The sequence below is a fragment of the Nannobrachium achirus genome, assembly GCF_963921795.1.
Source record: "Nannobrachium achirus genome assembly, chromosome: 22".
Taxonomy (NCBI): Eukaryota; Metazoa; Chordata; class Actinopteri; order Myctophiformes; family Myctophidae; genus Nannobrachium; species Nannobrachium achirus.
The window spans coordinates 33,336,782-33,348,318 of record NC_137829.1 but is presented as its reverse complement, the minus strand read 5'-3'; the positions used below and the strand labels follow the sequence as shown (position 1 = coordinate 33,348,318).

At 46.1% G+C, this 11,537-nt stretch overlaps 3 protein-coding genes across 3 annotated transcripts; 1 reads left to right on the top strand and 2 right to left on the bottom strand.

The window, feature by feature from the left end:
* Positions 1-2,757: 2,757 nt before the first annotated feature.
* Positions 2,758-3,771, bottom strand: LOC308307586 (ubiquitin carboxyl-terminal hydrolase MINDY-1-like; the record flags this gene model as incomplete). The annotated part of the gene is made up of 1 exon (XM_080752854.1): positions 2,758-3,771. The coding sequence occupies exon 1, from the start codon at positions 3,766-3,768 to the stop codon at positions 2,758-2,760; it is 1,011 nt and encodes a 336-aa protein (XP_080608980.1). The 5' UTR covers positions 3,769-3,771.
* Positions 3,772-4,832: 1,061 nt separating this feature from the next.
* Positions 4,833-6,353, bottom strand: LOC308307585 (ubiquitin carboxyl-terminal hydrolase MINDY-1-like; the record flags this gene model as incomplete). Its single annotated transcript, XM_080752853.1, has 1 exon — positions 4,833-6,353. The coding sequence occupies one exon, from the start codon at positions 6,351-6,353 to the stop codon at positions 4,833-4,835; it is 1,521 nt and encodes a 506-aa protein (XP_080608979.1).
* Positions 6,354-7,890: 1,537 nt separating this feature from the next.
* Positions 7,891-11,332, top strand: LOC308307584 (F-box DNA helicase 1-like; the record flags this gene model as incomplete). Its single annotated transcript, XM_080752852.1, has 2 exons — positions 7,891-10,678; positions 11,070-11,332. 2 exons carry the CDS (start codon positions 7,891-7,893, stop codon positions 11,330-11,332), a joined length of 3,051 nt encoding a protein of 1,016 aa, XP_080608978.1.
* Between the last annotated feature and the right edge of the window lie 205 nt (positions 11,333-11,537).

Genomic DNA, 11,537 nt, shown 5'->3' with positions numbered 1-11,537 from the left:
ACAAACCTTGCAGCATCTTATGTAATCATTCTGTAACCAAAGAGAAAGTGCAATTAAACAAATACAAGAAGGTTATGGTGGCTAAGCATAATGCCCATAATACATACTCCATCATACTCAATAAATAGATGATTTAAATCAAGCATTGTGATCTTGTAGATCAGCTATTTTCAGTACAGGACACCATCTTACGCCACCCGATTCCGGATAAGCGGTTGAAGATGGATGGACACCATCTTACGACTAAGTAAATCATGCTTAAAGGACAACTCCGCCCTAAATAACATCTAGGCTCATTTTCCTACTTATATTGATCCCAAATTACCGTCCATGCCATGGGGTCTATTAGGCAGAAATGCCCCTGTTGTCCAGTCTCCCCAGCAGAACCCAGCAGCTCTCATAGCATAGAGTAGAACCTATAAGCCTATTGATTTACACTATTTGTTGCGTTAAAAAGTGTGTTTTTTTCTCTGATCAATCTCTTATTAGTTGTCATTACACAAGCATCGCTGCTATCATTGTCCCACACGAGCCGCCACACTCAGCTAAACAGATGTTATGCTCTTATGTGTTTTTCCAAGTCCCGAAAAAGACACGCTGTAATTGACCAGTACAGTCACATTTGGCAGTTGGGCCGAACACTCACCCCAAAACATGATTTATGAGACTGTGGTGGCTTTTGTGGGACAACCAAGGCATGGATGTGTTTGTAATGACAACTAACACATTCATGAAAAACAAAATCACGTTTGACCACAACAAATAGTGTATAAGCGATAGGCTTATAGACTCCACTCTATGCTATGAGGGCTGCTGGGTTCTGCTGAGACTGGACAACAGGGGCATTTCTGCCTAACAGTATGGATGGACAGTAATTGGACAGTAATTTTGGATCAATATAAGTAGGAAAATTAGCCTAGATTTTAATTAGGGCAGAGTTGTCCTTTAAGTTTAAAGCTTGAGCGTGCTTTTGAGGTACTTTACTGAGTATAGAAGTGGAAGCTAGCACAGCACTGCTTCTGACTTTACGCAATTGTAACGTTTGTTGTCCAATTGTCAACTGGCTTCCCAATCTTAAGACCGCTGACATTTCGTCTGATATACTGTAGATTCCAGTAATTATTGCCTCATTGCTTCGGTGCTTCAGTGCAGAGATGGCAGATTATGCTAAAGGATTTCTCCAAATATTATTTGGAAAGGTCACAGTCACAGCTGGATAAAAGTGCTCTGTATGGTGCTCAGCACATAGAGCAGCATAACATTACAACATATTCAGAGAGCTGGTGTGATAGCCGTGCCCACACACACACACACACACACACACACACACACACACACACACACACACACACACACACACACACACACACACACACACACACACACACACACACAATTATTAAGCTAAGAATACACTACACACACTCACCACTCACTGACTTAAAATACACACAACCAGTTTGTTTTGTTTATAATTGTTTATTATGAGTAACTATGCACATGTTGTTTACATTGTGTAATTATTATGTAGTTATTGGTTTAAATTATATGAATTAATTTGTCTTTGTTTTGAGCTACCTGGCTGCTTGTTCCCGGAAGAAGATGGGTAAATAATGCCTAGTATTTACGGTATGTGGTTAATAATGCCTAGTATTTATTTATAATAAAGTCTGTTAGTTGAATCTCCTTTTTAATCCCCAATAAAGTAAAACAGTCCAGGAAATTGGGGAAATCGCAAACTTCGAGCAATACTTGAGCATGCTTTCTCCTGAGTTACAGGTATAAATAAAAGGCTGCTGAGGCCACCTATCTACAGTAACTGACAAGTTTGTGGCTGCAAGGAGACATCCATAAGCCAGACACTCAGTAACACCAAAGGTCAAACACAAGTGGGTAAGCTAACATGTGGGAGAGCCACCCAACTAATATTTCCTCAAAGCCTCCTGTCTCTGTGCCCCCACAACTCATCCAAGTGGTCTCAAATATGTTTGGTGCCATGTGGAAACTGAAGTTAAAGTTGACAGTTGTGCAGAAATGACTTCAATTGATATTAAAAAGGTAGGATGATATGTTATGGTTAAAACAAAAAGTGTTTTTGTTAAAAGGTTAAAAAAGCTCTATATCGTCATAGTAATCATCCCTGTCTCTCCAGGTCTGTAATTAACAGAAAATACATGTTCAGGTGGGTTGTCAGAGTACCCATTTACCAGCTTAAGTTTTATACTGTTACATTTTGTATTTTTTTGTATTTCTCTGAAAATGCATTTTGTTTATTAGGACACATTGTAATCAAAACACAATTTACAAAGTCCCACCAGAAACCTTGCACCTAAAGGTGCTCATTGATTCCAGCATTGACCAGACCTTAGTACAGACATTTTGTACAGACAAATATTATCAATTATCACACAGGGAGTACCTGTTTGCTGTGCACAGGGAGATGAAAATACAAAATCCAACAGCACATGTGCATGTACATCAATGTCCTCTAAATGTTTGTACTGTATGGCTGATAATCTACCAGTCCCTGCTGTGCTTGGTCGAGACCTGCCTGGGTTGTTTGTCTTATTCTGGGTTGTTTGTCTGTCTGTCTGTTGTTACAGGAAGCACTTTGGCAGTAGTGTCTATCTAGATTAATACAGGAAGTTTGCCATTGAGTGGCTTGGCTGGAAGATGCTTTTTGTGTGTGTGTGCGTGCGTACAATCATACATGCGTGCGCGTGCGTGTGCATGCGTTGCAGACAGAAGGTAGAGACGTTATACTATAACACAAGAGAACACACTCTTAGAGTCTTTCTTTCGTCGTCTTCTGGGTCCCTGATGTTGTTCCTGTAGCTGTCTTGCTAACTCCAGGTCGCTCCTTTTGTCTGCAGAGGTCACTCCTTGTGTCTGCTGAAGGGACATGGCTACCAGGTAGTCTTGATTGATCTGTCTTTGTTGTTGATTAGTTTCGTGTTTGGTGTGCGTGTCAGACTCTCTCTGGGTAGGATTACACAGTCTGAACTCAGAGTCACAGAAGTTCCCATCACCCTCCACGTTGTGGAGAGACTCCCAAACCAAGTGCTCCTCGTGCAGGAAGCCCTGGTCCGTTACCAACAGGTACAAATGTCCCTGATGTTTGATCATGGTACTGAAGTGGTTGTTTCTGAAGAACACACAGATCTCTCCCTCTCTGGCCGAGGAGTTCAGCTCCCATAGACCGTGGTACGACAGCTGAGTGGCTGTGGACTCCAGAAACCGTTCTGCTATCAGACCTTCTCTAGCTCTGATACTGTCTGTAGAATGCTTGCAGTCAATGATTTTCTCCACCAGTTGGTTGTAACTCAACTTCCCTACTGCTGAAACCATCTCTGGGCTCTGAGGGTCGAGCAGCCAGCCGTGGTACAATGCGATGTCCAGCAGGTCAAACACAATGAGCTCTGGAGTGTATTCAAAGTCCGACACCCCTGAGAAACCGATGTTTACATCCAGACCTGTAGAGAGTTTAGGAAGTACGGCCACCGCATCATTCATGTTCTGCTGGAAGTTGAGCTCCATTCCTTCTGCACTCTCTCTGGGTGTGACAGACAACACACTCTCTCCCAGGTGAGCCATCAGGTCTTCAGTGGTGACGACTTCAGTCTGAGGTGGGAGTTCGGCCTTCCATCGTAGGAACAGGGTGTTCATTATAGCCAGTAGAGGACAGGGTCCATTCTTACTCTGGGTGATGATGGGAGTTTTTTTCTCTTTCCATGTGATCCACTTCACCAGGTAATTGGCCGGCGGCATGCACGGCTCGTTCTCCAAAGCAGCACCAGCAGCAGCCACAGTGGTGGTAGCACCCCAATCAGCAGCAGCAGTAGCTACCATAACCTCCTCCTCCGCTCTCATACTAGGAGAACTTCCCTCTGCCCCCACCGTAGGGCAAGACGTTGACAGGGCCTCATCCACAACCAGGGAGTTTTCTGTGCCTGAGTTCACATCTGACAGCTCCAGGCTGGCGATAGAGAGGGAGGCAGAGTCCGGGGTGGGACCCTGCTTCATGGAATTCTCCATCTCATGGTCCACACCTGTTTCTGCGTCTGTGTCAGTTTTCATCTGACTCAGCCGAACACACAAACTGTCTTCTGTGGTGGTGACTGGAATTGTTCCATACTCTGACAACAGCATTGCTTCTGGCATGGGTTGTGTTGCTTCCTGTGTTGTGGCAGCTTTGTCAGTCAGAGGAATGTGGGAGTCAGAGTATCCAACACCTACACCTGACAGTTCGCCTGACTTGTGGCTCGCCCCCTCCATTGCAATGGCAACAGACGGTGGGTCACAGCCCTCTGGCCCACCGTCTGACAGTGAAGAGTCTTTCTGTTTGTCTGAGGTCAGCAGAGCCACTCCCTGGGGCTCCGTACTGGAATCAGCTATAGCTGAAAAATGATTTGCCTCCACCTTAGCTCTTGGATGAATATTTGCAAATGAAGTAAGGCCTTAGTTGCCTATGAACACTATGCTAGAGTCTATTACTGATACTGTAAAAGTATACAAAAAATAAACATGTAATAAACAAGATCTTCACGCCCGAGACAAGAGCAATATGATTACCTGGCTACAAATAGAAGACTGGCGATGATGTTGCTCCAGAGTGGATGTCTGACTTTGTGTGATCAGCCTGTGACATCAATCATCATGGCCTCAGTCGTCTATGATGCGTCTATGACTTATGACACCAAATTTGGGCAAGGTTTCAACGCGATCACAGTCCCTTTGACTTATAAAATCAAAGTTAAATATTTCACCAAAAGTATAAAATGTGAAAAAAATATGAGTGCAGGTACTTTTGTGGTCTAGGGTTAGGGTTAGGGTTAGGGTTGGTCTTCCTCTTCTTCTTCTTCTTCTTCTTCTTCTTGTTCTTCTTGTTCTTTTTGTTGCTGTTGCTGTTGATATTCTTCCTCCTGTAGCCGTCTTGCTAACTCCAGGTCGCTCAATGGATCAGAGGTCACTCCCTGTGTCTGCTGAAGGGACATGGCTACCAGGTAGTCTTGATCGATCTGTCTCTGTTGTTGCTGCTGCAGCGTGTCTTCGGTGTGCATGTCAGACTCTCTCTGGGTAGGATTACAAAGTCTGAACTCAGAGTCACAGAAGTTCCCACCACCCTCCACGTTGTGGAGAGACTCCCAAACCAAGTGCTCCTCATGCAGGAAGCCCTGGTCCGTTACCAAAAGGTACAAATGGCCCTGATGTTTGATCATGGTACTGACATGGTTGTTTCTAAAAAACACACAGATCTCTCCCTCTCTGGCTGAGGAGTTCAGCTCACGTAGGCCATAGTAAGACAGCTGAGTGGCTGTGGACTCCAGAAATGTTTCTGCTATCCGACCTTCTCTAACTCTGTTACTGTCTGTTGAATGCTTGCAGTCAATGATTTTCTCCACCAGTTGGTTGTAACTCAACTTCCCTACTGCTGAAACTATCTCTGGGCTCTGAGGGTCGAGCAGCCAGCCGTGGTACAATGCAATGTCCAGCAGGTCAAACACAATGAGCTCTGGAGTGTATTCAAAGTCCGACACCCCTGAGAAACCGATGTTTACATCCAGACCTGTAGAGAGTTTAGGGAGTACGGCCATCGCATCATTCATGTTCTGCTGGAAGTTGAGCTCCATTCCTACTGCACTCTCTCTGGGTGTGACAGACAACACACTCGATACAAGGTGCGCCATCAGGTCTTCAGTGGTGACAACCTCAGTCTGAGGTGAGAGTTCGGCCTTCCATCGTAGGAACAGGGTGTTCATTATAGCCAGTAGAGGACAGGGTCCATTCTTACTCTGGGTGATGATGGGAGTTTTTTTCTCTTTCCATGTGATCCACTTCACCAGGTAATAGGCCGGCACGCTCGTCTCCATCTCCAAAGCAGCAGCTACAGTGGTACTAGCACCCTCATCAGCAGCAGGAGTAGCTCCCATGACCTCCTCCTCCGCTCTCAGACTGGGAGACCCTCCCTCTGCCCCCACTGTAGGGCAAGATGTTGACAGGGCCTCATCCACAACCAGGGAGTTTCCTGTGGCTGAGTCCACATCCGACAGCTCTAGGCTGACGATAGAGATAGAGAGGGAGGCAGAGTCTGTGGAGTTTCCCTGGTCCACAGAGCTCTCCTCCATCTCCTGGTCCACACTTGTTTCTGTTTCTGTGTCTGTGTCAGTCTTAATTTGGCTAAACAGCATGGATAAACTCTGTTCTGTGATGACGTCCGGCTCTGTTCTGTTCTCCAACAAAGGCATTGATTCTGGCATGGGGTGTGTTAGTTCCTGTATTGCGGCAGCTTTGGCCGGCAGAAGATTGTTAGAGTTGACGTCTCCAACTCCTACGGTGTGGCTCTGTCCCTCCATTTCTATGGAAAGAGACAGTGGTTCAAGGTCTTTTGAAGCGTTGTCTGACAAAGACAACGCTTGTCTCAGGTGTCTTCACACCTGAGACAAGAGCAGGACAATTATCTGGATACAAAGGGAAAACTTCCAGTGATGTGTCTCCAGTGTGGATCTCAGATTTCATGTGACCAGCCTATGACATCAGTTGTCTATGATGTATCTATGGCGTATTACTCCAAATTTGGGCAAGGTTCCAGCACAATCACAACCCCTTTGACTTCCATTTAAAAATTAAAGTCAAATATTTCAAAAAGTATAAAGCATAATAATGTGAAAACATGATGTGGCCTACTAGCAGGATCTATGTACACACTTGGCACTGATTGGTCAAGCAGTTTACAAGATTGCTTCTGGGCAGACACGTTCCACGAAGCTTGGCTAGTGAGCCAATTAGCACCGCTCAACAAGATGGGGTAGGGTCAAAATGTACCTATAGACAAATCTACCGGTATGTCTGTCTGTGTTTACGTCATCCAATTGGAAAAACCTTGACATCATAATCTCTTACTGTAAAATGAGCGGGAATAACACAGAGTGACGTCATCAACTGGGTGATGACGTCACTCAGTGTGTGTGCATGTGTTTACGTAATCCAATGGAAAACCCCTTGAAGAAACAGGGTGACGTCAAAAACAGTATGAAACGGTGTGAGTCTGTGTTTACGCCCATAGCCAATCAGACGGGTATAAATGGGCATATGTCTTGAGGATTGGTGGGTTTGTGAGCTTCACATGACATTTCGGCCAACCACATTATAAGTAGGTGATCTCCAGCCAGGTCCCCATGATTGGTCGAGGTTCACGTAACAACATAATATCTTACTATAAAATGGAAAAGTGGGCAAAGGGGGATGTCAGTCATCCATGACATATGTATTAGGGATGACACCAGTTAAACATGGGAAGGGTTTCGGGTTTCCTATATAAAGTAAGTATTTGGACATCTGTTTTAATGGTATTGAGAGAGTAGGGAAGTAGGGATGGAAAGTGACATTAAACAAAATGCCAAGAAAAGACACCTCAATGCAGAGGATTGTGGCAGTTTTGGGAGAAGTCCAGACGGCACCGATGCCCTTTTAGAGACCAATAATGTCTGCCACAGAAACTGCAATTATGAGCCTGAGAGAGGATGTTATCCCAGGACACACTTAAAGAAGTTGAAACCTGGGGATCCTGACGAGCAGCAAAGAGGTATGATCGACTTGTCTGTGACAAGTGTAATTAATTCGAGACCACAGAAATCTGTCCAGCAGTGCACCACTTCCCAATCACAAGAACTTGGAAGAGAGGTCACTCCTAAAAAGGAGCTAAATGTGGAGGACAATGAGGATGATGATGGTGTCAGACTGTTAGCTATACCACTAAAGGACAAGAAGAACATTGACTATTTAGAAGGGATGACAGCGGAAATGTATGGTGACGATACTGACTATTTAGAAGGGATGACAGCGGAAATGTTTGGTGACGATACAGACTATTTAGAAGGGATGACAGCGGAAATGTTCGGTGACGACGGCGAGTTTGAGCGATGGTACGATGGCAATGGTGTGCCGACTTTGAGCCACGGAAACGTCAGCCAGGTAGAAAAAGAAGTGGAACAAAACAAGGTGGGCAGGGATAAAGACGACGATGATGTCAATATTTTAGCCACACCATTGAAGGATGAGAAATATGACTATCTAGAAGGGATTACAGCGGATATGTTTGGGGATGATGACGAGTGTGAGCGATGGTACGATGGCCATGGCGATGGTGTCTTGACTTCAAGCCAAGAGAACACCAGACGAATAGAAAGAGAAGAATTGGAACTATGGGAATATGAGGTGGAGGCTCTGGGCAGCAGCCAGCAAATGGAAGAGCCCCAGGGCTGTGTAAAGGATCTGTCAGTGGAGGCGGACAGAGACCTGCACCGTCACACCACTCATCATCACAACGTAATCCAGGAGGATCACACGTTTTCTCCCCTGAAGAAGCGGTATGAACGGTATCTGATGGGAGACAAAGATACAGTTGACGCTGTCAGGACTATCCTTGAAGAAAGTGGCATACTTCTAGAAACGAATCACAAACAACAGAGTGTGTGTCAACTTGTCATTTTGATGGCTCAACGTGAGCCTGGTGAGAGGGTGAGGCCTGAAGATGTTTGGCAGTGTGTTAGGAAACATCGTCTATTTCCCCAGGCCGAGGCCTGCCTCACCATCAGATTTAAAAACATCCAAGACGGTGCTCCTAGTACCTTTGCAGCAATGGCTTTGATTCTGCTGCTGAGTGAAACGGTTGAGGACGTGCAGGCACTGGTGTCCCATCTTCAGGGTGCCATGACTCACAGGGCCATAACAGAGTTCTTGTATGAGATGGCCACATTCCTGCTTGCCATGGATAGGAACGGTATTTGGATCAGTAACAGGCTGCACTACAATATTTACCATGTGCTTCACCTGATGAGGAATTCACCCAATCAAATCCGCACCAATCACAGCAGGCCACAGATTCACATGACCGATGAGCAACATAAGATCCTGAGCCATGACATCAGCAACAACCACGTGGTCAAGATCATTGCCTTTGCAGGTACAGGAAAGACCTCTACCCTGGTGAGGTACGCCGAGAAATGGCAAGACCGCCGCTTCCTCTACGTGACCTTCAACAGGTCAGTGGCCACTGCAGCGTGTTTCCCCAAACATGTTGTCTGCAGGACTATCCACTCCATGGCATTCCAAGCACTTGATGTGGGCAGAAAGTACAAAGGTAAACGGAGCTCTAACCTGAAGGCATTGTATATTACCAAGTTCCTGCCCAAAGGCCGCGGTGGCTTTGCCAACGCCAAGGTTGTGACTTTGACTCTCAACGCCTACATGGCCTCAGCGGACGAATGCATTAACTCCAGCCATGTCCCCGAAACCTACAAAAACAACAAGGGAGTCATAGTAAACATAGACCAAGAGAAGAAGAGGGACTATATGAGGGTTGCGCTGGATATCTGGAACAAAATGAAAGATCCCAACGAAATGAGGTGCTTCATACCTCATGACGGTTACCTGAAGTTGTGGCAACTCGAGAAGCCATGTTTGGACTTTGATGTCATTTTATTAGATGAGGCACAGGACTTTACTCCAGTCATCATGGACATCCTGCTTTCTCAGCACTGTGGGAAGATACTGGTTGGAGATCCCCACCAGCAGATCTACTCTTTCCGTGGGGCAGTCAACGCACTGCACATCGTGCAGCACACGCACCTCTACTACCTAACACAGAGCTTTAGGTTTGGTGCTGAGATTGCCTACATAGGCGCCACCATTCTCCAAGTGTGCAAGAATGTCAAGGAGATTCTAGTGGGTGGGGACCAGCCGGGTCTCTTTTGTGACGAGAGCACCGACCCCTTTGTCATGCCTGTGCAGGGAAAGACAGCCATTTTGGCTCGCAGTAATGTAGGTGTGTTCAGCGAAGCTGTGCGGCTCACGGATGCCAACCTGTGCTGCAAGATTCACTTTGTTGGCGGAATTGAATCTACACTGAGTCAAATTCTGGATATATGGCACGTGATGGGCACAAAACCCATTGGAGAAGGCTACATCCGTCACATATGTTGTCAGGCCAGCGGGTTTCTTGGCCTGAAGATGTATGCCTCAGAGACTGAGGACCATGAGCTAGAGGCCAAATTGGCCATCGTGGAAAAGTATCACACCCGCTTCCCCGAACTGGTGAACCGCCTCAACAGATGTTTTGAGAGTGACATACATAAAGCAGACTTCATTCTGGGAACAGTCCACAAGGCCAAAGGCCTGGAGTTTGACACTGTGATCATCACTAATGACTTCGACTTGGTCCCCTGTGCCAGACACAACCTTGGGCGAATGAACGACTTCTCGTGGAATAGGATTCCAGAGGATGAGTGGAACTTGTTGTATGTGGCAGTGACTCGGGCCAGGACTTCCCTGATTGTCAACAGGACAGTCTGCAACATTCTCACTCAGGCTGGGGAGTACTTCCTGAAACCAGAGATGATCAGCTCCATGATGGAAGAGGGCCAGCCTCCACAATGCTCCATCCGAGAATGTGGAAACTTTATCATGACCAATTCAGCGTTTGCCATGTGCAAACGGCCAATGAGATATATGGACAGCATGGACCCTGGAGGCCCGCTGTGTGAGAGGTGCGTGTGGCAGCGGATTGGCCCAACCGCATTCCTGCAGACAGATAAGATATTCAACCAGCCTGAAACACAAGAGCAACTGAAACTAGAAACTACCCGTCAACTATGCATCTCTCCGCACATTAAGATAAGTGGTCAGTCACATAATCCAATTTCACAGTAACAGCCCTGTTTGGTTTTGATTTAAGCATCAGCTGCAGTAGAAAAAACTGATCATATTGTATTCCATTGGCTGCCGTCTTGGTTTATTCCAACCAGCACCCCTATAAAAAAAAAGTAAAGGTAGTCTGACTTGACAAGTTGGTCAACATCTGAATGAACATCAAACATGAAATGCAAGAGGTAACTTTGACAGGGAGAGAATCATAACCGATTCCAACCCTGTGAGTGTCTCTAGCATGATTTCCTCTTTTTCTTCTGTAATGGCATGGCATTTAACACAGAGGACAAAACCATTGCCACTGCCAATGGGATGGTGCTAGAGGTAATAAATATCTTGGTACATGGACTGCTTCCACTGACCAGAAGAGGCGGCTATTCATGGTTACAGTGGAGTCAATATAGCTGTACGAGGCAGAGACATGGACGTTCACAAAACAGCAGGAACGGGCCCTGGATGGCCTCCAGACAAGAATGCTACGAATGGCAGTTGGTGTCACATGGGAGGACCGCATCAGAAACGTGGACCTCTACGGGGCCTGCCACGGATCACAGACAAGGTCATAGAGAAAAGCTTGAGGCTGGCTGGGCACTGTGCCGGCACCCAGAACTGGTGTCGAGCAAACTGACACTGGGAGCCAACAGGTAAGGAAGGAGACGTCTGCTCGCTTTAGCCAGCTGTTGGTAGAAGGGCTCGTCGGTGCTCAACATGGACAACTTGTATCAAGGGGAACAATATCTGGGCACTTCTGGAGACTGCACAATCTTTATTGCAGGGGTGACTTGTCAATGCAATAAAGAACGTGCAGACCAGTCAAGTGCTCCAGTATTCTT